The sequence below is a fragment of the Typopeltis vanoorti genome, chromosome 13 (assembly GCF_054136105.1).
Source record: "Typopeltis vanoorti isolate ZY-2024b chromosome 13, IOZ_Tvanoo_1.0, whole genome shotgun sequence".
Lineage (NCBI taxonomy): Eukaryota > Metazoa > Arthropoda > Arachnida > Uropygi > Thelyphonidae > Typopeltis > Typopeltis vanoorti.
Window position 1 is genome coordinate 3,091,400 of NC_143561.1, and position 25,050 is coordinate 3,116,449.

The 25,050-nt window shown below is 37.3% G+C and overlaps 1 protein-coding gene across 1 annotated transcript in view; it reads left to right on the plus strand.

Moving 5' to 3' along the window:
- The window catches only part of zda (peptidyl-prolyl cis-trans isomerase zonda), a 308,048-nt gene extending 307,662 nt beyond the window's left edge, over positions 1-386 (plus strand). The window contains exon 12 of the mRNA XM_090402905.1: positions 47-386. Within this exon, the coding sequence (XP_090259031.1) occupies positions 47-130 (84 nt within the window). The 3' untranslated portion in view covers positions 131-386. The remainder of the gene's footprint in view (positions 1-46) is intronic.
- The last annotated feature ends 24,664 nt before the right edge of the window (positions 387-25,050 follow it).

A 25,050-nucleotide genomic window follows, 5' to 3' on the forward strand; every position in this document is an offset into this window, starting at 1 on the left:
ATCTGATCAAACTCTTGTTCTGACTAACATTTGATTTTAATTACAGCTAAGAAGTTGGAGTCTTATCATGGGAAGTGTTCTAGCTGTTGTTGCAGGTGTTGCAATGTATAGAAATTTCCACTCTTCATGATATTCAGCCTGATTTTATAGAGACAGTATCAGTGTAAAATGTATTTGGAATGACACAATTCAGACCTCTAAGTTTTTATGTATAAATGATCAAAAATTCATTGTTTGATTTTAATGGAGTACTGACAGAATATTTGAGAGATATCTGCCAGATAAATTTGGCAAGAAACTCACTACATAGAGCATATGTGTGTACAAATTCAGAGGCAGCCATTATTCAAGGAACTTTTTTAAAATATAAAAAAAAATTGACAAAATTTTTTTTGCATTTTAATTCAATATAATGATGATGTTCATTTGTAAATGTGATGTATAGAAAGATCCAAACATTCCTACTTAAATTATATATATATAGTCACCAACTGGTATTTGATGAAACAATGATCTACACATTTTTTTAAATTAATCACCTACCAGTAGAAATAGGTGTACAATATTTCATTGTTTGTAAAAAAAATAAATAAATAAAAATGATGTAACATAACATAAAAATTAGGTCACGACTCCGACCAATAGGAAATAACACAAGCATACCAAAGACAGTACCACCAAGCCATCATGACATTCCAACCACTTTTCCTGTGAGTCTTGAGGATGACGCTTGGTTTTGCTCACTCCACGTTACTCCCACCCCTGACCCTATCCCATCAATCCTTTCTCTTCTCCAAAAAAGTTTCTTTTTTTCACTTCCCTTGCCCTAGCATTCTCCACCCACCCTTAATAATAATATTATTATATATAAAAAACCTGGGTTTTTGAATAATAATTTTCCCACATTGCTCTTCCCCCTCCATTTTTCTACAACCCCTTCCCCCAACAGCAGAGATATACACATCGCCACAGCCAGGATGCTACCGAATAAGGAGCCAGCCAAACAACAAAAAAGGTATGTCCGATTTCTCTTCCTATATATTATTCCTCATATAGCTTTATAACACATCAATAATGCCCTAAGGTTTGTGTAAAAAAGACGATATACAAAAATAAGGGATACTCCTTAACAAAAGTAGGTTGAATAGCCATAAAAATAAAAATTTATAACATGGGAATTTTCCCAGAAATAATATCTGATGGCATTTATCTTTTTTGTGCATATTTCTGTTTATTTAAGGAATTAATATTTCTTAGAAATATACATTAATCTGCAATGGATAAAATTTCAGATTAATGTTAAATATTTGGCATGTTTTAAATGAACTATATTATCACACAGCCTCTGTGGCATGTGGAAAGTTGGGCTTAACTAGCATCATATATCTCATGCTTGCAAGAGATATATGATGGAATCAACTTATTATTATTATTACATGACATCTCCATGAAGTCCAAAGAGTCATCATGACAGCGGACCTACTCTACATACAACTCTCCGTCTCCACCACTCAATCCACCAACTATAATGAATCGCAACTACAATCGTCACATACACGAACACCATTTACTGCCCAACACCACTAGTATTTTCAAAGACAATCACAAACATCCATGCCCACTGCGAGATTCAAACCCTCAGCCTTTTGGCTGGAGAGTGGATACGCTAACCACTCAGCCAACCAGGCTGACTTATTATCATTATCATAAAATTTCTGATAATGTGCCCTCAGGAGGTTTACAGGATATTCATGATAATATGACATGAAAGAGTTACATCATTATTGGCTTTTTATCAACAATCTCTCTCAAAATTAATCTCTTATCTGTCAAAAATAATATCAGATCTTGGTCTTCCTCTGGCTTTCCAGCCATCCTGGCAAAAAAAAAAAAAAAAAAAAAAAAAACTCTTGTTTTGCTAACTTTTATCTCTCTCTCTGTCTGTTTAAGTAACCATACTCTCTGTGACTTTATCTCTGCTCATACATTCCTGAATGCTAACAATGTCAAGTTCTTTCCTAATATCCTTTCTTTCTATATCTGTATATCAGCCGATATCCTATAACGCCCTCTCAGACGTTTATAAACCTTTATCATATAATTTCTCTTTCTTCTGTCTACTAGTGTCTGCAGTCCACATATTCTCAATCTGTCCTCAGACTACATTCCATAATTACGGGCAACTCCAGGGAGTCCTTAGACTCATCGAGGTATCTGTTCTTTGCAGCCCTTCCACAGCTTAATCCCTTTGGAACTCTGCAACCAAATCTTTTCAGAGTAGTCCAGGTGTGATTGTATCAAGGCGTCTTAAAGAGCCAACATTTTCTTCAATACACATGATAACACAAAGAAAGGAGTGAATACTATTTATTCAAAGACTATGTGTTTCAATCTGAAAATGACCAGCCATCATCAGAGAGGAAACTGTAGTTGCATAAAAGTAGAACGTCAACAATGGATTAATTTGAAACAGTAGAAACTCCATGATATTTTACATGAAACAGTGCAAATGCATAACTGAAGAAACATTATATTATTAGTTATTTACCATTATTATTTAAAACTTTAATTATGTTTAATTAAAATGACTTCCATATCTTTGATAGTGAGGAGCAGTTATTCTGATTTAAGTTCGGATGATGAAGTAAGTTTTCAGCGCTTTCTTTAAATAAACATTCGAATTTATAGCAACAACAACTGAGTAAGCGTGTTTCAGACCATAGGATATTGTGGTCTGTAGCTGTCCCATGTTTTGCAAGGCCTAATTTCTCAGATTTCCTAGTGATGATAAGACTGGTGTTCTTGTATTCTGTTTTCCTGTGAATGTGCAGTTTATGCAAACTATGAAAGGTGACAATCACAGGGAACTTGTTAGCCACCAGGAAGAGCAAGAGAGGAATATTTATTTTTAGAAGATGGGAGTCATGATGATAGTTTGACAGGAATAAATGTAGCCACTAGATTGTACTTAAGAATTCTAGAAATTGGTTCAGAGATGTATAGTATAGGTACTCTATGTACTGCTTCCATGTTATTTTAGGTAGGAATCAAAAAGACATGCATTGCACTTTGAGTTTCATATATCGTTTGCTGTTTAAAAGTTCTTGCTGTAGTTGTTATGGCATAGAGCATACAATGTGAGTCCTCTGCTCATGATCAGGTGAATTAGTTGCTTCAATTTATCAAAAGCCTTCCTTCACATCAATCTGCTCACCATCCCTCTTAGAAGATTGGAATTTATTACGTGCTCACACTGTATGCCTTTAGCCTGCACAGTTAATCTTTTTTTTTTTCATATTTCATATACTTGTAACTTTTCTAGCCAGAGCTTTATTATATTTTATAACTCCTCTGTCATATTCTCATGATATTCCTTTCATATGGATTTCTTGTTTATTGATAATACATGATTTACGTGTCTTTTCAAAACTTTCCCTGCACTGCTGATATATTTCCCATTCAATAGCTGATACCATGGAAATAAAAATAGTATTCTCCTGAATTTGTCATAATTTCCAGATTTTAGTTCAGCATATAACCTGTTCTGATTGGAACATCCATATAGTTGACTGCTTCCCTGTAAACAACTATATGGATATCAGTACACATGATTACTGTTACCAACTGGTGGCAAAACTGGTCGCATCCTTAAATGAGACACTTCTGACACCATGATCAAATCTAACGCAGTTTTCAAGTTCCATTTTTCACATGCTGCTTGAGAAAGTTGTCATGTAGCTGCTCGATAAAGTCTCCTTTTATTCACCATAACTTTTCTCTGTTGTCCAATTCATATTCATCATCAAATTCCTGATATGTACCTTCAACGCAATCCATATTTGGATAATTTAAATCGCCCATAATAATTACTCCTTTAGTACTCATCTGGGTAATTTGGAAATGCCCAGAAAACGAATCACCTGGTCTATAATAACACCCACCTTATATTTCATCCTGTTAGCTTTCACTTCACATCAGATATCCTCAGACTCACTACTACATGGGAAATCATTACCATTATTGCTTCATGTATTTCAGTCTTAACTGGGACTCAAGTCATCTTAATAGCATTAGTAGTACTCCCCACCCTCCTCCTTTCTTGTTTTTTCTGTCATTCCTAAAAATACTCTATCCTTTGTACTCAATTACAGTTGCAACATCCAGACCTGAAAGATAGGCCCTGATTACTATCGTATCTTGTTAATATTATATGCTGAGTTTTGTTTCTAATGCCCCTGGCATTTGTGTATAGACATAATTTACCTCCTCGCTTTTTCTTACACTTAAATTTAAGTGTGCTTGGACCAATTAGCAGCTTTCTCTTTTCTTCCCCCTTTCCACTCAAAATGCCTGAACCCAAAGTGTATCCATCCATTCAGCAGATTCATAACCGTGGTTATTGACATTCCTTTTACTATTATGTCTACACATTCTAGCTGAACTGACTCTGAAGATGATCTAGTTTCCCTGGCTCTGCATTAGGTCTTATTCCCATAAATAATTTCCTCTGATTGTCTATTAGACATAAATAATTTGTTTAGGCACCTGATGCTAAATTCATTTACGTGCAGGCTATCCCTCTTATACATTTTTACCATCAAACGTACTTCACACATCCAAAAACTCAGTTTTTCCTTCATAGCCAGCGCATTGCCCTGATAACTATCGTATCTTGGTAAGAAATTAACATTTTCTCACTTCTTCCATGAATCCTCTCTCTCATACTATATTCGTCTCTTAAATTATGAATTCCGACTAGCACTACCGTCAGCTCAAATTCAAATACCGTATGACAGGAGTGTCAAACTCAAATTGGACTGTGAGCCATTTGCTATAAAACTATCTCAAGTGGGCCGCAAAAAATTTTCGAATAAAAAAACCTGCACTAATTAGAATAGAAGGGAAGTGAAAAAATGAGTATAAATAAATTGGAAAATTAATAACAAAAATTTTATTTATTCTAAGCATTACAAGACATAAAATAATAGTATAATGATTATGACAACTAAAAAATAATAATATAAAGAATATTTTTATTATATTAATATTTACAATAGATAGCATTTAATCCAAATTAAAATGAAATTAAATTTTATTTAAATAAATCAAATATTTATTTATTTATACCTTCTAAAAAAAGTATAAACTATCATTAATAACCATCACAAAAATTTACAGAGCGTCTTGTCAGTTTGAAATTTTTTGTTTGCATTGAAATAAAATACTTCTATATATATTTTGGGGGGGGGGGGGATATATTTTGAATTTTTAAATGTTGCTGAAAATATTTTGGGGAAAAAGTATAATATTTTCTGGTTAAAAAAAAAAAAAATATATATATATATATATATATATATACACTTCCATAGTTTTCAGTATTTTATTTTTTTTACCGACACTTGACAACGTGTATTATTAACCAGCCTGTCAAAATTTGGACTCAAAGATTGTGAGCATACGACCTTCATTATGGCAGAAAGGTTGATGTCGGTTAATCTTGATCTGTGGGCTGTTTTGTTACCTTTCATACATGAGAATAATTGTTCACATAAAATAGGTGCTTCCAAAATAGCAGAATATTTGCTGCAAACTTTTTTATTTCCGGATATTTTTGACCTAAATAACTATTTTTGGTACACCAACTTCTTGGTATTTCGCATTTAGAATGGAATCATTTTGGAAATCAATAAGTTCCATTTGAATACAAATAGGAGCTTTTTCGAAATTAAAGAAAAAAGGATCCGTAAAAAGCGAAAAAACTTATTGCTCCTTGAAATCTTTAAATCGCCTATCAAATTCTTTTATCTTTTCTAGTTTGGACAATATTGAGAAAAGGTAAAACTTTGATTCTTATTGTTCAACTGTTCACACATAGGAAAGTAATTTAGAATATTTTTTTTAAATGATTTTGAAACAAAACTAACATATCTAAAACTTGCCAGTGCATCATACATGTGTGTTATTAACTGATCTTTCCCCTGAAGTTTGACATTTAAATCATTCAAATGTCCTGTAATATCAACTAAGAATGCCAGATCTTGTACCCATGTCTGATCATTAAGAAATGCAACATCATGAGTTTTCATTTCTAGGAACAATTTGATCTCTAAAAGGAAAAAAAAAAAAAAAAGCTGTTTAGAACCTTATGACAAGATAACCAACGAATCTCTGTGTAATGAGGTACCCCTTCAAATTCACTCTCCAAGTCTTTTAGAAATTGTGCAAACTGGCGGTGATTGAGGCCTCTGGATCGGATGAAGTTCACGGTATTTGTCGGAGGCTTAAGTACGCTGCTCATTTCCAACATTTTGGAGCACAGGACCTGCTGATGGATAATGCATAGGAAAGATTGCAGTTTTGGAATGTCTGGATACATTTCCTTTAACTTTGCTGCAAGTCTTGACACAAAACTTTTATTTTTGGCTGTCATTGCTGGAGCACCATCGGTTGTCACTGCTACAAGCTCGTTCAGAGGAAGTTGATATTTTTCAAAAATGCCCCACACGGTGTCAAAAATGTCTTCCCCTGTAGTGGTTCCATGAATGGGAATCATTTCCAATAACCCTTCAATAATATTCATATTGTCGTCACAAGCCCGAAGAAACAAAGCAACTTGAGCCACGTGAATATCGAAACTTTCGTCAAGTGCAATTGAAAAGCACTACGTTTGCAGATATTTCTTGCAACTGGTCACGCAGATGTATCTGCCATTTCGGTTATTCTTTTGATCACAGTATTTTTGTACAAAGAAATATCGCAAAATACTTGCACATTTTTGGGACATACGTTTTCGGCTGCTTTATCATACATTCCTTAACCAAGGAACCGTCACTAAAAGATTTGGAATGTTTCGCGAATAAATAGCTGATTTCATAACTGGCTTTCACTTCTGATTCATTATCTTTCATAATTTTTGAGAATACTTGGTGACTTTGAAGTGAATTCTTCATACTTCTTAATTTTTCTTCTCTCAGTTTACCCTCAGAGCGTCAATATTGTTCTTTGTGAATTTTGTCGTAGTGCCTTTTTATATTATATTCTTTGTCGACATTAATTGTTTCATTACAAATACATTACACAATTTTGTCCTTTGTTTCAGTGCAGAAGTAATTTAATTCCCATTTTTCTTGAAATTTTGTCCTCTCAGCAATTTTTCTTTATCTTGTTGGCTTGGAAAGCGACATTGCCTCGGCGAATAAATATAGTATTAATATTATTATAAAAATGTTTGAATAAAACCGCACAAAACTGTACACCAGTGCACGATACAGTTGCAAATAAAAATAAAAGGGATTCTCTCACTGCTAGATTGTCGTTGAATCGTGTTTGGCGCACTGACTTCAAAGATCACTGATTGACTGTAGCAGGCAATTATAAACTCAGCTGAATTCCCATGAGTGTATGCTGCTCGTCACGTGAACAGCTAGTAGCCAATAGAATTCAACCTTTTCAGTACGCTACCAGCAGCATGCTGTAAATTAACGATGAAAGCATAAATATAGTTTACGACTGATTAGGATCGGATCTAACATTGAAATTGTTATAGCTACTTCCAGCCATGAGAGCGGTTTCCTTGTGTGCATTGTGAAAGTCATCTATCCAAATAGTGTCTTCTTTCCCATTATTCGAAGTAAAAATTACAAGTAATTTACAAGATTTTAGATGCGTAATGAACACCACGAATGTCTGAGAAGTGAAAGCAGCAATGATAGGCCGAGATAGAAAGAACAGCTATGAAGATGTGGATATGATTGGTGCGGTATTAACAAAAGATCGCGTTACCAAAACAAAGTCAAGCCGACATTTTTGAGCTGAAACGCTAATTCTCTTCAACCAAATTCCATAATATCTGAAACTGTCTTAACAACATTCACTCTATATGTCTTAGTTTTAACACGTTTACGAATTTTATTGCTCACACATCTAACTAAAAACAATAGATTTTAGTTAGATACTGTGTTTGCCGGTGAAACATGGTTTTGCCCAAGTCTAAACAGCATGGTTAATGGAGGGGACATGTGATTCATTAGTTAGTGCCGTTTTTATACCAGTTGTCTCTAATTGCAGTTGGGGAAATCGTGTTGTGTACCGCGGGAAGCGAGTTATTGTTCCGACGTGAAAGTGGTTAAACTTTATTTTCGTGTGCGATGTACAGTGCATGCAAAACTTTTTAATTTCTTTTTTCATAAAGTAAAATCAGGGTACAGGGGTGTGAGTCATATGCGAGGGCTAGTTATATTCGAGTAAATACGGTATTTCTGTTTTATTACGAAAAGTAATCATCCTTTTTTTAAAATCTTTCCTTGAGGCGTCGGGGCCGCCAGTTTGACACCCTTGCCGTATGACTTCAATTACAATACGATTTCTTTTTTCTTAGATTTTAATTGGCTTACCTTGTTATTAATATCATTAATATTTATTGATGACTTACTTCTCTTTCCGTTACTTTTCTCCTCAGTTCTCTTTAAGGGCCTTAGTTCTTGTAAACATTTTTTCTGCTTTCTCCAGCTCCCTTCTCTAATTTCGAATTATTCCTTTTAATCTTGTCATTTGATAAGTTAATTTTTCTCCATTTATTTATGTCATCAATATGAAGGTTCCCTTTAGTGGTTACCACGGTATCTTTGCTTTCGACGCTGCTCTCTTGTTCTGGGTTTTCGTTCCTGTTTTTTTTTTTTTTTTTTTTTTTTTTTTTTTTTTTTTTTTAATAATATGTCTTAAAATATATTAGCAAATGTACTGAATACAATAAAAGCGTTTACTGAAATACAGTAAACGCCACAATAATATATAGTAAAATACACTAAGTAATTTAATAAATACTCTATAAATAATACAAAAGAATCACCTGTTTTACAGGACCTTCAAATTACTAATCGCCTCGAACCAGATATTTTTCCAGTACAGAATATAAATTTTATCAATTAAAACTAGAAGCCTCATCAAACGATTCTTTCCACGAGCCAAGGTATTCCAAAGCGCAATATAGAATTCCAAAATTAAATTTTGTGCACTGTTTGATCTGTCATTTAAATTCAGTTATCTCCGTGCTTTTGTACGAACAAATTTCAGTGATCACATTTGGTTTCGATAAAAGCTTCAAACGCCGAAATTCTCTGGTGCTTGATTCCTTGAATACTTTGATCAAGGATTTCTAACTGAACTGATTTTCAACAAATTGCAACCAATTAGATGTCTCGGTTTTTTTTTTTTTTTTATGGTGGGAGGGGGGAGAAGGATTGGAATCAATATTATGGTAGGACACAAGTTGATTTACAAAGTAGCTCTTCAAAGGCTCAGACATTTCTGATGTCTGGGAGTGATGACTGCCGCCAAATATAGAAGAGCATACTGCTGTATTGATTTAAAAAAAAAAAAAAATCGACATCTGCTTCAACATAAAAAAATGTGTAGTTCAGTTACTCTGTGCATATATAAAAATATTTGTAAATTTTGATAACAACCTTCTATCTTACCAGGTAGAACATCAGTGCTTGTTTGGACACAGTTGTGAATTATATATGTGCACTACAACTAATTCCTATTTTGTCCTATGTACATTGATAAAAGTCAACGGATAGCCCCACGAGGCGAAATGCATCGTGCCATGTAACGAGTAACGTGCTTATAGATGATATAAATTGGAGGAACATAGCTCCCAAGTCAGTGTACCTGTGCCTTGCAGAGTTTGAAAGAGGCCTTGTGATAACAGTGCAGGGAGTCAACTGCCAGTCTACCCACATCAGACGATTCCCACACTCACCGAACGTGACCGTAGGGTGTTACGAAGAATAATATGTACAAACGTCCATTCGTCGGTCGACTCGTTGATTGCGAAGTTCCTTTCATCGACTGGAACACGAATCTGCACAAAAACTTTCACAATCGAGGCTCACAACATTGACTTCCATGGTACGGCTGCAATATGCAAGTCCATTACAGAACCAACATGCAACGTCGTGTACAGTGAGACCTGCAAGGTTGGAGAGCTGTGTCATGAAGTGACGAATCACTCTGTACCTGTACATATCAGATAGATGTGTAGCGGTATGGCCGGTAAACGTCTAGAAATACTCCTAAAACAGGGTGCGTAACACCAACTACGGAATTCGGAGGTGGTGGTGTGATGGTAATGTCCTTTTTTTCTTGGTTTGGCCTCGGACCTCTGTGGTGCCACAAACATTGAACTCTGAGAGGTGTCTAAACGTTCTGGACAATGCAATGCTTACCACTTTGTGGCGTTTCTATGGGAGTGACCATTTTCTCTTTCAGCAAGACAATGTACTGTGTCATAAGGCTGCTGCTAGAATGCGTGATTTTTGGACATGAACATCACGAAGTTGATTGGCCTCCAATGAGCCCTGATTCCAGTCCTGAATATCTGTGGGATGAACTGGAGCGTTGAGTGAGGTCAAGAGACGTCTGCCACACAACAGTCCAGGACCTTATTACATGTATACAGGAAGAATGGTTCAAAATTCCCATTGATTATCGTACACTTGTGGAAAGTTTGCCCGTAGGATTGCTACAGTTATCGCAACGAAATGAAGTTCTACATCCTCACACTATGGTGTCCGTTGACTTCTTTCTAATCAGTGTATATACAAATGAATATTTGGTGGAATACTGTCTCTTATATTGCTAGTTGTGGGAATGCACTCAACCTTGGCAATACCAAGAGGTCTTTTTTTTTTTGGCTGAAAAGTACTTAATCTTGTTTAAGGAATTAAAAAGCCAGTAGGGGATTTCACATTTTGCAGCTGTGTTTCCTCAAAACAAGCAAAATCAGTTCGTTCTTCCAGAGAAATGTTAGGCGTCAACATTCCTTTCTACACCCATTCTCTTGTAAACATTAAAGTGCTTTTTTTATTTCGGGAAATACTCTAGTGCGTTTGAGATTAAATGTGTGTTTTTAATTGAACGTTTCTTGAAAGCAACCTCATCCTAACTTAATTCTAACCTTTCATCTGTGGCTGGGAAAAGTGAGAAGTCTTATTTGCATACTTTTATATTTTGCAAATATTCTATGTAAGACGTAAGTCGGATTTACCCTACCCTACCCAGTTAATCGCATCGTGTTATTTACTGTTCGTATATACAGTAATATATTAACTGTTCTTAAAATTGATTTCTGTTAGTTTATTCACATGAAACGAAATTAGATTTCCTTTCATGTGAATACTGAGTTGAAAATTTAGTTCAGGAATACAGGATATGATTAACCGTGTAGGGTAGGTTAAATCCGACATACGTATTATACTTATGCCACACTTTATTAAGAATTACTAATGATATTCTTAAAGTGAATTATTAATGAAAAGTGGCATAAGTATAGTCAAATACGCTATCTGATCAAAAGTATCCTGACACACCTACTCGAAACTGTAATCAGACTTTCCCTGTGACACACTTTCCAATAGTGGACATATAAATACAGGGTGGGTCCACTCTTTGCTTCTATGACAGCTCTAACTCTGGTGGGGAAGACGTTCCGACTACCAGGTGTCGGAACGTCTCTGGAGGAATGGCAGCCGATTCTTCCTGAAGAGCTGTAGCCAGAGCAGTTCGGGATGTGGGTCGTTGGGGTCCGGGACGAAGTCGGCGTTCTATTCTAATTCATCTCAAAGGTGTTCTGTGGGATTCAGATCAGGGCTCTGGGTCGTCCAGTCCATTTCTGGAATCGTTATTTCCACAAAACATTCCCTCACAGACGTTGCTTAATGGCAGGTAGTATTGTCATGCTAATACAGACAATAGTCATCATTGAATTGATCTTCTACCGTAGACAGTACGCAATGGGTCAAAATGTCTTTCCATGTAGTGTTACGAGATTGCCAAGTCCATTCCATGAAAAACATCCCTGCACTGTAAAAGCCACTTCTCCCCTATTTCACTGTTGACACTACACACGCAGGAATCGTTCTCCAGGCATTCGCCATACTCAGACCCTCCTATCGGACTGCCACATGGAAAAACGTGATTCATTGCTGCAAATTACGTTTCCAGTTGTCTACTGTCCAGTGGCGTCACTCTTTATACCACTACAGGCGGCGCTTAGCGTTCACAGGAGATGTTTCGTGTATAGGCAGCTACTCAACCATGGAACCTCTTAACTCTCGACGCACAGTCATGGTGCTGGCTGGACAATTTAGTAGCACTGCGGAACTCCCGGTTGATTATGTTCACTCGATGTCTGGCGATTTCCACGAGCCACCTTCAACGCTAGACGGTCCCTGTCTGTCATTAAATGCGGCCTACCCGACTGGTTTTGTTGTGGTTGTGCCTTCACGTTTCCGCTTCACAATTACTTCACCAACTGTTGACTTGGGCAACTTGAAGAGGGTTGAAATGTCCCTGAGAGATTTCTTACTGATGTGGCAACCAATGACTTGTCCACGTTCGAAGTCACTGAGTTCCCTTGACCTACCCATTCTGCTAGTACTTATCACTGAAAAACACACAGCTCCATGCCTCTTTTTATACCGGTAAGTGAGGTCGTAATGACATCTAGGGGTAAGTTTACGAATTACAGAGGGGGTGTGCGGATATTTTTGATCAGACAGTGTAGTATTATTTCGACCTACCTTATGGATGTGTCTTAATATTTCTCTAACGGTCAAAGTGCCATCTTCTCTAAATTTATCATTCTTCCTAAAATCTCACAGAACGCGATTATCTCCGTCATTTTCATCTCTAGATCAATTTTGTTGGAATTTTGCGAGGACTACTTTTTCCACATTCCTTTTTTGTAGTTACTTTACCTTAATGCAAACTCGAAAAATTATTAAAGGTATTGAAAACAATAGGCGATACTTCTGTATTCAATAGTAAACAAATAGGGTTTAAAAGGAAGAACCCACATTGACTGTCTGCCTTGCAAAAGACTGTTGTTAGGTAGTGTTTAATTAACACAGGCAATAAAGTAACAGACTTTCTATTTTCATTGCTCTTTCAGGTTATTTTGGTTTAGTCCGAATTTATGTAAGTCGGGCTATGTTTGTATTCTAAAAATGTATGGTCTCTTCAATCTTTCCTTTGTTTAATGATCCGGCGTGCTTTTACGATGACTGCAATAAATCCAGCTTATTTAATTGAACCTATCCTATTAACTGAATGAAATCTATTGCACTGAATCTAGTATACATTAAGTGGAAGAGAATGAAATGAACCCAATAGTCTTTCATATGAACTCTAATTGAATGCAAATGGTTAACCCCTCGTCAACTAATATCAAGATTTTGTAGCCCATTTCTTTCCCAAATGTCAGTTTTTAGCTATAGCATATTCATAAATTTAGTCACAATACTATACGTTTTTTTAAGATAAAAATGTTCCATAAAGGTCTTTTCCAAGCTGTTATGCTTCACCTACCAGGTTCTCCCCCAAGATTAGATTAATATAAACGAAGTGTCTTGTAGCATTTAAAACTAGGCTCTCTTATTACCTTTGTATGTCCAGGAATCTTGTGCGACTCATTTCGAAACACTTCACTCAATCAATAGATCAGTGTAGGTTTCCGTACTTATTCCTCATAAGCCGCTCAATTAGGGTTGCATATTTCTTCGAAAGTTCTAATCAGTAGAAGTAAAAGAGGATTTAAAATCCATTATGATTTTTTTTTTTTTTCAATCTCATCCACGACACAAAAGGTTCTTAGCCATTAGTACTGTTAATGTGAATGTGATCCTAAGGGATCACATTCACATTAACATGCCAAATGGGTTCCGAGACACCTGACAAGCACCGAAGTAGGCTGTTTCTAGTGGTGTGACCTAGGCAACTTTTGGTGGCTAAGTTGTCTGCTACGTTACTTCTCGCTTCTGGGGTTAGCAGCTTCAGGGATTGGTTCCATCACTATTAGTTCGATAAAGCAGAATGAGGATCTTCTCTTGCTAAGGGAAGGACTATGGCACACTACTCCTGTGACGGATCTTCTACTTAACTTTGTTGGTGATATCTGGCATTTGCCATCCTCTGTAATGCTTACAATTAACTTCGACCATTTTTATGAGAAGACCAGCGATTAGGTCAAGATTGAATTCTAGAATGAACATGACTCAGTCGCAACGCTGGAATCAGTGTATTTGTCCCCATTGCATTAAAGTCTTTACTACTTCAGCAGGACTAGGTAAGCATCAGAGATAGCAAAAATACCCTGCCACTCCCATGAACCCTTCTGTAACTTTAACTCTTCCTAAATATCCAATTTTCAAAATATCTTTGTCCAAAAAATATCTGTCCAGAATGCAAGAAAACCTTTGCCATCTCTATTTATTTAGGAACTCACTTCCATGCAAAACATCCCATTGCTGTTAATGATCAAGTTCATACTTAACCGGCAAACGCATAATTGGCTAAAGAAGAAGACCATTCCACCTCCACTGTGAATCTTTATGCAACTTCTAATGTTTCTACAACATCAATTTATCAAAATATTTTCGTCCAACTAAGAACATCATCTCTGAGACACTGTCTGCCCAAATATCAGAGAACCCTTACCACCTCCGGTGGTCTTGGTGTTCGCCGTGCAAAACATCTTGTTGTTAATGCTGAAATTTGTACTGAACTCGCAAGACACGGTGGACAGTTCAAGAAGAATGTCTCTTTGTCTTCAGTGAAGCCTCATATCAGTGAAACCCATATCAGTGACGTTTTGGCAGACGTTACCCAGGCCTCCAGAACAATACCCTCCTACTCAAGAATAGCTGCAATATCAAATCGCCATCCAACAGAGAACTAGCGATGCGAATATCTATATTAGACAATCCCACAAGCGCAAGTAATACTTTCTGCTTCCTGGCTATCGTCTCAAGAGAGGATCAGGGCCAATACAACTGAATTTCTTCACGAACGTCATATATTGAGATCTGCCTCTTCTTTCTCACTGTAGTCACAGGATTTTGAAGAAAGAAAATAAGTTATTAGAATATCATTCAATAAAATATATATTACAAGTAAGTTGAATCACTATTTGGAAACTAATTTTTTCAGGCAACGCCTCCTACTCGGTTGGTAGAACATTATCTGTTCGATCCAAGTAGAAAGAGAAAGCGTCTTTATGCCCAAACGCAGGCACTTACAAGAAGAACAGAAGTGTTTGTGCTAGAACTGTATTGGATGCATCTCCTCCTACAAGTGAGATGCATGAGAAACTTCTTTTTCTTTATATATATATATATATATATATATATATATATATATATATATATATATACATACATACATACATATATATACTAGGGGGGATCTGGTGCCTACGGCGCCCCCTCCCCCGAGTTCCAGGATGGTAGGCCGGTTCTTTATGAACTTCACTTTAATTATTAAAAATCACGAAATGAAAATAAAATATTTACTATATAATCAGTCATAACATGAGCGTTATGCTAATTTCAGTAATGAATACTAACACGTACTGTTCTATTGGTCGACAATGAGTTTGGTTGCACGAGTTGTGGGTGCTAGGCGATCCATCATAAGAAAGCTGCCTACTATTCTAAAAATCAAGACTTTGTACTGCTACTTCAGGAAGCACACCAAAATTTATCTCTGTACTTAAAGATGTATGGTGTCAGCAGAGTTATATGGACTTTAAGTAAGCTCTGTACTCTCTCGGGCTGATTTCAAGATACTTCCTTTGCATTGCCTGAAGGCCACACCGGCAACAAGAAGGACCCGTCAGGGAATGACTTTTCGATAGGTCTGGAGTTAGATAACACTGTATATTTTTGGGGACTTAGGCGTCTTCTGGTCCTACGTGTGGAATAACAGTATGCAGCACTGTTTTAAGTGGAAAGTTAGACAAATAAAAAAAAACATTCTAATGACCAAGGTGGGGTATCACACTGGAGATGAATTTCATCTGCCACCTAAAGACACACAAAATAAATATATGTTCAGAGCGGAACCTGAACTCGCAGCCTATTAGTTGAAGAATTTATATGATAACTACTCGCCCATTACATTGAGCTGTAGTGGGTGAGTAGTTATGACAGAAGATGACGAATTGATGTTTTATTGCTTTAGAACAAAGTGGATTGTTGACACATTTCGGTTCGAAAGGTGCTGCGAGAGCGACTGTACATGAAGGGTTCGCACAGAAATAGTTCTTAAAGAGATGGAAGAATTCTACAAGAGAGGATTATTGATTACCAGATTGCTTTCTTCTGGACAGCATCATGGGTATTTAGAGAAGATTAATCTGTAGCGTATTATTAAAGGTGAGAAAAAATTCTCGTGTATGGAGCATCTCGTGCTTCCTACTGTTCCATTTTAGACAAGCAAAGCTGGAAGTGTACGTAAGCAGAGAAGAGCTATCTGATTTTGTTTGAAGTAGTGGCATAATGAAGTAGAATAACTTCTGACACATTATGCTTTAGGATGCTAATTAGGGATCCAATATGGATTCCGCCATATGAACGTTAATTGACACAGATGAGCTCGTTCTATGTTGCGAGGATGGTCGTTGATAACCTTCTTAGTCACTTGATAAACATTCAGGTGAAGGTAATTGGCTGGTAGTTTGATCTTCCTTATTAGGAACAGACTGGAATACAAGCGCTTAGTACAAGTGGAGGGATGCTATCAGGCTGAAGGATATTACTATCAAATCTGCTAAATATTATTCTGATGTCCTTTTGACGAGAGATCAGCAGAGGCTGTGAAATAGTATGAGGGAATTTGTCTTGATCGTCTAGACAAGAGTTGGAGAAGACATGCCGAGATGTCTGTCTTATCTTTAGAAGTTGTTGCCATTATTCCATCAGGATAAGAGAGAGAGATAGTAGACGCACAATAGGGCAGAAGAAGGCAAACTTAGAGAATTTGGCCCCTGCTGAATGAGAAGTTGGAGTTTTTAACTTAAGCCATTGAGTGTGTGTGCTGAGGTTTTAGGATGGACTTGTTTGGCACACTTGGAAAATCAATTCTTCGATAGTAATCTCAGATTTTAAGCGGGATAGGAAAGAATACACTCATTTCAACAAGAATAATTTTATTTACTTATTAGAACACAGCAAGTGACCAGGAGAATAGAGGCAATGATGAGACTATTAAAAAGAGACAGAAATCCTGAATGTTAACAATTTGCATTAAATCATTGCTAACGACTGGCATGCATTTTAGCCTCTTTTCCAGCTTGGTACAGTATATGAGGTTAGAGAAAGGGGACTCAGTCGAATGATGGCATTGAAATCTCCAAAGAAGGATCTCGGTGATTACGCTATAGTAAATGATCAACATTCAGATATATATATATATATACACACACACACACACATACATACACGTAGGCTGTTCAATAAGTAATAAGACTAATTTTACTGTGGCGAAACCACTCGTCACAATATTAATTTCTGTGGAATAAAATGTTGCTGTCTGTATTAACAAAAGCGGTTGATAGATGGCGTATACGGGCTGATGTGCCAGAGTGTCACGTGACTAAACGCAACTGCTCATCGGCGCGCCGCCTACGAAGCGTGACCAGTTCTTCGAAATGGAAGCGTCCTTGGAACAGTTATGCGATTAAATTTTGTGTGCGTTTGCAAAAATTGGCATCGGACACTTTTAACATGATACGCGAAGCTTTCCACGATGAAGCAATGTCGAGGGCAAGTGTTTTTCGCTGGCATAAAACTTTTAAGGAAGGAAGGCAAAATGTGGAAGATCGTGAACGTGAGGGAAGACCTTCAACGTCCACCACAGAGACAATGATCAACACAGCAGCGATTATCATCAAGCACGTCAAAAGGAAGCGTCCATTGCTGAAGAATGGCTTTTTATTGCACCACGATAATGCAAGGCCACATATTGCTGGTTGTGTAGTGGACGTTTTGCAGAAGAACAACACAGATATCGTACGACACCCTCCATACAGTCCTGATCTCGCACCGTGCGATTTCTGACTGTTTCCTCAGCTCAAAAAACCACTAAGAGGCCACCATTTCGAAAGCAACAAAGCATGTGCAAAAGCTGCGGAGGCGATTTTGAAAGAACTCTCAAAAAACGGACTCTCACATGTGTTTAAGAAGTGGACGCAACGTTGGGACAAATGCATCGAGTCTCATAGTAGTTACTTCGAAAAAGACCATGTAAATGATGACGATTAAAGGTAATCTGTTTTCTGTATAAATATAGTCTTATTACTTATTGAACAGCCTACATGTGTATATATATATTTATTTATTTATTTATATATGATTACTAAATCTTGGTATTTCTAGCCTGGCTCCCACTGATGAGACCTCAATAAAGGTCGAAACCGGTCTGGGTAGTGGCCCCTTGCCTTTAATAGAAAACATCATACATCCCCTTCTTGGAGATGTGTTTTGGTATTAAGGGTAAATATTAAGATTAGTGATTAGAGCTTGTTCCACTTTTACCACGAGTTGCCTTGGTCTTGCACTACCTGTAGGATCAGCTAGACTTGCATCACTTGCAGGCGCAAACTTGACATTTTGTCTGTTTGCTTACTTGGGAAATGGAGTAAAACCAGGTTTAAAATTGCTTGGTATCTTTAACATATATATATATATATATATAATGAAAAAGTGTCAGTATGCTCATCAGAATTTGGAGAGCTGCTCAATGCAGCACACGAAGATTAAATTAGGCAAAAAAATCTTCAGCCACAACACTTCATATAAAAGAGATTTCAAGTCTGATATCCTTTATATATCAGATCTGAAATGCGCATGTTCCTCATTCTAGAGGTAGCAGTAGTTGATGCAATCGGGGTTTCCGTGATGAATATCAGATCAGGTTAGGGTCTATCTATGTTATGGTACGCACTGTTGCTATTATTAAGATCCCAGATGTTGGTGAATTCCATGTGGATTTATTTTTTACATGGAGTTGTGTTCTGCTGTTAATTTTTTGGGTAGACACTGCTTGGAAAGAAATCAACAGACACCCCATGGTCCAGGTTCGTCGTGCCATGTAACGGGTTACGCCTTTTGTAGCCGGTATCACTTGGAAGAATATGATGCTCTCCCAAGTCAGTGTAGCTGTGGCTGGGTGAAATCGCTGTGAGAAGGGAGTTGACAGAGTTTGCAAGAGGCGTTGCGATAGCATGACATGCTGCACGCCTCTTTGTTTGGCAAATTTGTTCATCCCACGTCAACAATCAGTGATACAGTACTGAGATGGAAGCATAAGAAGACAACAAGTGTAACCCGCAGTGGACAGCCCACCACACTCGCCAAACATGACTGTAGGGTGTTACGAAGAATAATATGTAAAAACTGCCATTCGTCGGCTGACACGTTGATGCGGAGCTCCGGACATCGACTGGAACACGAATCCGCACAAAAACAATCAGAACTGAGGCTCACACGGATTTCCATGGTACAACCGCAATATGCAAGCCCACTTTACAGAACCAACATGCAACGGCGCGTTCAGTGGTGAAAAGAGCGTATGAAGTGAGATATGCAAGGTTGGAAAGCTGTGTTATGGAGCAACGAATCACATTACACCCTCTACCGAGCAGCTGTATGGGTGTGGCAAATGCCAGGCGTATGTCTCTTACCAGAGTGTGTAACCCTAACTATGAAATTGTGAGGTGGCGGTGGGATGATAATGTCTCGTTTTTCTTGGTCTGGCCTCGGACTTGTGTTTGTGATGCCACGAATATTGAACTCCCAGAGATATCTGAACAATGCAATGCTTCTTAATTTGTGGCGTTTCTACGGAACTGATCATTTTTTCATTCAGCAAGACAATGCACAGTGTCATAAGGCTGCTGCTGTAACTGCGTTGTTTGTGGACATGAACATCACGACACTTGACTGACCTCAGTCCTGTTGAATATATGTGGGATAAACTGGAGCGTCAAGTGAGGTCAAGGGACTTCTGCCCTACAACAATCCAGGATCTCATTACATGCGTACAGGAAGAATAATCCAAAATATTCCCATTGATCCCTTTAGTGTGCTTTTGGAAAGTATGCACTGTAGGACTGCTGCAGTCATCATAGCGAAAAGAGGTCCTACATCTAATTAAGGTGGGCGCCATGGATGTTTGTTCCTCACACTATGGTGTATGTTGATGTCTTTCCAAGCAGTGTATTTTTATTTTTATTTTATTTGTTAAAGAGTGATATTTATTTTGGTTTCTTGTTCTTTTTTGTTGGAGATTTTTAACTGCAGTAGTATTGTGATTTTTATACAAATATTTTTTATATTTGTATTTTATCTTTCACGATATTGTACTATTGGGAAAATGTATAGAGTATGAGCTTACAGCAGGTGTGAAGAACTTGTGGCAGTGACTCATACACAAGTAGCCTAGAGTCCAATCCAAGCGTGACCTCGACCGTTCCCTGTAAGTTGCTATACTCAGATTTCCTCCAGGCACAACTTGGAAAGCAAGCTGCAGTAGGATTATTTCCCAGCTGATGAGATAATCTCCAAAGTGTTACCGACATTTTCGATCCATTTACTATCTGATGGTTGGCATGCAGAAATATCTTTATTGCTGTACTCTGGAAAAAATAGGCTTTGGTTTCCTAGCTGAATAATTCTAGTGTGGAAGGTACAGATAAGACTACTGCCATCGGTACTGCATGTAAGAAGGAAGAGAGGTGACAGAAACCGGATATCCTGCTCAAGAGACGAAATTTGATAATAGCCATTTCTTGTCTCTACTTATAGGACAATGAAGTCATCTACTCCCTAGAGGCGTAGTTGGCATTTCCTCCAACTAGGGAAGATATGCTTTTAAGGTGGTAATACACGGCACGCCAGAGATCATAGAAAGGTGTGGTTGTTGGCTGGATGAGGCCGTATGTTGACCGTCACTAAACTATTGGTAGTGCACAAGATGAAGGATGAAAATTCTGCTTTATCTCCAGATCATCCTCACTTCTCATTTCCAGTGTTTTGAGGATTTGTATTTTATCATTGGTCGAAAACGGTTGGAGAAGGGACTCTGAGTTAAAAAAAAAAAAAAGATGGAATGCATGTTAGATGTTTTCTATTAACATTCTCTCATTGAAAGATCTCAAATTTAAAATCCCCCTTATGGAAGATGGTTAATTATTTTTATCGGAAAAATCACCAAATGAGAAGTGGAATGTCCAGTCATGGCCAAAACCAGGTTCAAGAACAAACGAAAAGACAGCATATACAGCTGCAAGAAGGTCGCTATAAGAACGAAGTATTCGGGAAAATCCTTCGGTCGTCATTATTAAAGTCTGATTAAGAATCAAGTCAATAGCATGACAGATGACAGTTCTTCTTCGATCTTTAGATTAGATCGGATCAAATTCCCTGAAATCTTGAATGCAAGCTATTGAATTTCAGAGAAATTCAATAGCTTGAATTTCTCTGAAAGTTTTCATGGAATGAATTCAGATAGAAAGAGAGAGAGAGAGAGAGAGTTGCAAAGGAATTCCTGAAGTTGAAAGATGATGGAAGCCATAGTGGTTGTCGTAGATCGGTGGGTGAGTTAATGTAGAAAATGACTGGGAATGGATTTCTCCTTTCATTAACAGAACTGAATTGAGAAGAATGGAAAGAAAGTTTTTTTTTGGCTTGCAAACGGCTCTCTCTCTCTCTTTGAGAAATGGACATACGTTTACTCCTTAAGTGGTGCGAAAAATAGCAGCAGAATGCACAGAGATCCTACTAAGACACAAGATGGCCGTTCTTTCTCTACTGCAGCTTTCGCGCCCAACTCGGTGTGAGATGAAACCTCACTGGGACCAGAAACCTTCTAACGTCTTTCTGGTGAAAATATCCATCACTTCATTTGGAGGGTAGTACTACAATTCTATGAAATAAGGTGATTTTTGTACATCATCTGTGTAAGAACTGGAGGAGAAGGGTTTAAGCTGATAGTCTGCTTTTTATACGAAATTTCTTGGAAGTATTTGTTTGGTGATAATTCCTGAGCTTCATATGTCGTCACATTTTCTTCCGAACTTACCACAACATAAGTGAACTACAGCTTTCATCCTTTCAAAATGCAATCTCGAATGAATGAGCCGTAGATCGTCATAAAAAAGTCAAATGAGATTGGAAATATTTTTAAACAGTCCTATTCAAAACTGTTCAATACACATCAGCTTGAATTAATCTTTGGGTCTTCTTTCGGAGATTTCAACATCATGCATGAACTGCTGTATAATATAAATTAAAATTAATTCTAAGACAAAAAAAATGCATCTTATTGCTTGTGTAGCAGCGGTGACAAATTAAATTCCTTCATGATATCAATTTACAACTTTGCAAATGATTCAGACTGGAATAGAGCATCGCTGATAATGCTGTTATGTAGTGCATGCTTCAGCTTAGCTAAGTTTAATTACGTAGTGAATAGCTCTGGTCTCATACAGAAGTGTGAATTTTCCTCTTTTTTATCTTTTTTTCCCTTTTTCCCAAACCTGCAACACAACACACAATTATTACAGACATTTCCACAAAAGTGCTATAGAAGTACGTTTAACTATCAAAAGAGCTAAGTTATTTGCTACTATTGTTTTAGGTTGCAATATACGCTGTCGACGTGCATTACGAATTCAAGTAGACAGACACTCTTAAAGGCGATTCTCAGAATCTGGCTACATCTGCATTAAAAATAAATAAATAATAGTAGATATATCGTTGACTGGATTGCGCTTCAATAGTACCCTCGACGCGTTGTTATCCTAGAACCACGCAGTAAAGCTATGTGGGCATATTTAACTGTTTCTGCACTGTAATGTTTGAAAATTCTGAGAAAACATATTTCCCCATCCTAATATCAAACAATGAATTTTGCTGTGATATTACTGAACATCGGTCTGTGCACACACTCACCCACAAAAAAAATTTTAAAAAAATGAAATAAATATATTCGTTCATTTTTGTTTAATGAAAAGAAGAAAGAACAAGAAACTACTTATATCCTCGTCAGTTGTTCGCTGTTTCTATGTGCAGAAAGAGCGAATATAGAAATAAAATATTCAATGAAACCACTAAAAACTTAAAATAAAAAGAAGGGTTTCTTCCTTTCTTGTAAATTTAATTATTTTATGATGAAGTTTTTCTTTTGTTTCCCTAAGTACATTTCCTTTTGGCTGAAATAATTTTTTTATGTGAGATCCGCCTACAATACGAAGCCAAGAATCTGATAATCCAGAAATCCTGTTCTTAAACACTAAATACGGAACTTTTCTCGCACCACTTCAGGCCTCCAGTAAGCAGAATGGTCATTCATTCTGAAAGGTCAGAACATCTGGCCTTTGATATTACAACCATTGTCGGGAAATAAAAAATAGAATTATTTTAAGGATGCTAATAATATAATTTTGCACTTTTAATACCAACATATCGAATGCGTGAGGGATTTTTTGTATAGAAAATTCGAAACGTAAATAAGAAGTTTTTATTTATTTATTTTTTTTTAGAGGGGGAGAACATGCAATTTATTGATTGTTGAGATAAAATGTTTGCCAAGAAAACTCAAACTCCTGTATTCGACTGAGATGAGAGAGAGAGAGAAACATAAAAGAAAAAAAAACAGAGATTAAATTTAAAACATAAATGAATAGAACACGTTAAAAGAATAAAAACAGAAAGATTATCAAAACAAGTTTAAAATTACAAACCGTTAAGGAAGAGAAAACCAGGACGAACTCTGAAGGCCACTCTAAGCCTAAATCCTCGAAAAGTAAGATGAATGATTTTTTTTTTTTTTTTGTGAACATACACAAAGCACCTTCCATGTTGTATGATAACAAGGGCAAGGGTTTGCTGTGGACCCAGCTTCGGAACGAAAATATGCGACATAAGCTGATTTCAAAAATCAGAGAGAGAGTTTTGAAAAGCTTTTTGAATCGCTGGTTTGTAAAGATTGAAATTTTAACAAACAAACAATCGAAAAAAAAATCTGAAAACAGAACACCTTATCAAAGCGAGCCGCAAAATGACATGATCACAAATTGCAGAACGAAATTTTCCCTTACAAAGAGTGCAAAACCACATCAGGATGAAGCGGCCGCTCTTGATGAACAAACTGCTGCTGTGTTTTTCTTTTCCACTCGCATTTCGACTCTCGAAACGCTCCTCATGCGAAAGAGTGCTGGCCTGAGGTGAGGCGCAGGAAAAACGTGTGGGAATCGAGACACGCGACAGTCTGTCACGTGACGGTCATTAAAATAATCATTAGCGGCTGGCGGTGAATTTTGCGAAAAGGCAGCGGAATTATGAACGAGTCTTCGGTCCAGATAGCAACAATAAAATCTCAACACGACTTTGCCAGACGCTACACTTTCCCCAACTCCTCAAATTATTCTTCGCTGTGAAACTCGTGCAGGTCAAGGATCGACAAAAAGTGGCCAAAGCTGTTCTTCGGATTTCCGGAACTTCTTTTCCTTGTGCCATAAAATAGATGGAAAGTGCACCGCGTTCTCTAATTACAGGCAAAGAAAAGAGGGAATGGTCGAGGGATCCGAGCGGATTGGGGACATCATTTAAGGAAAAATCTTTGGAAAAGACCCGAGAAAAAGGCTTCTGAGAGAGTTCCTTCAGTACAAAGTGGAAATCGGTGCAACCTCGGTAGACTAACGAATCCCTTTAGGGGGACGATGTTATTCGGCTCTTGTTGGCCGAGCTTTTAGATGGAAGATTGCTTCTACTGCACTGCTTACTGGAGACCTCAACTAGATCGAAAAAGTTCCCTATTTGAAAGCAGCATTTCCGCTTTATCAAACTCTCAGCCCACGCACGGCGTTGATTTGTGATCAGTCGACCAATTTGTAATCTTTCGTGGTCGGATTTGCATTAAAAATCATAATAAATAAATCTCGAAGTGGACTCGTGTAGCGGGGAGATTTTGCGCCGCGCATATTAAGTTTCTCTTCGAGCGTCTGCTAATCCGAGACCGAATAATTTTTGCAAATGAAATTTGTGCGCAGACACGCCATCCGGATATACGGAACGTGCACTGAATGCCTCGAGAGAGAGAAAACACAGAAGCGGAGATGGGAATGAAAAACTGAAGACATAAAGGAATGTTGCTTGATTGGTACCCTTTGTACGCAACACAAAACAGCGGAAGGAAGGATCTCCC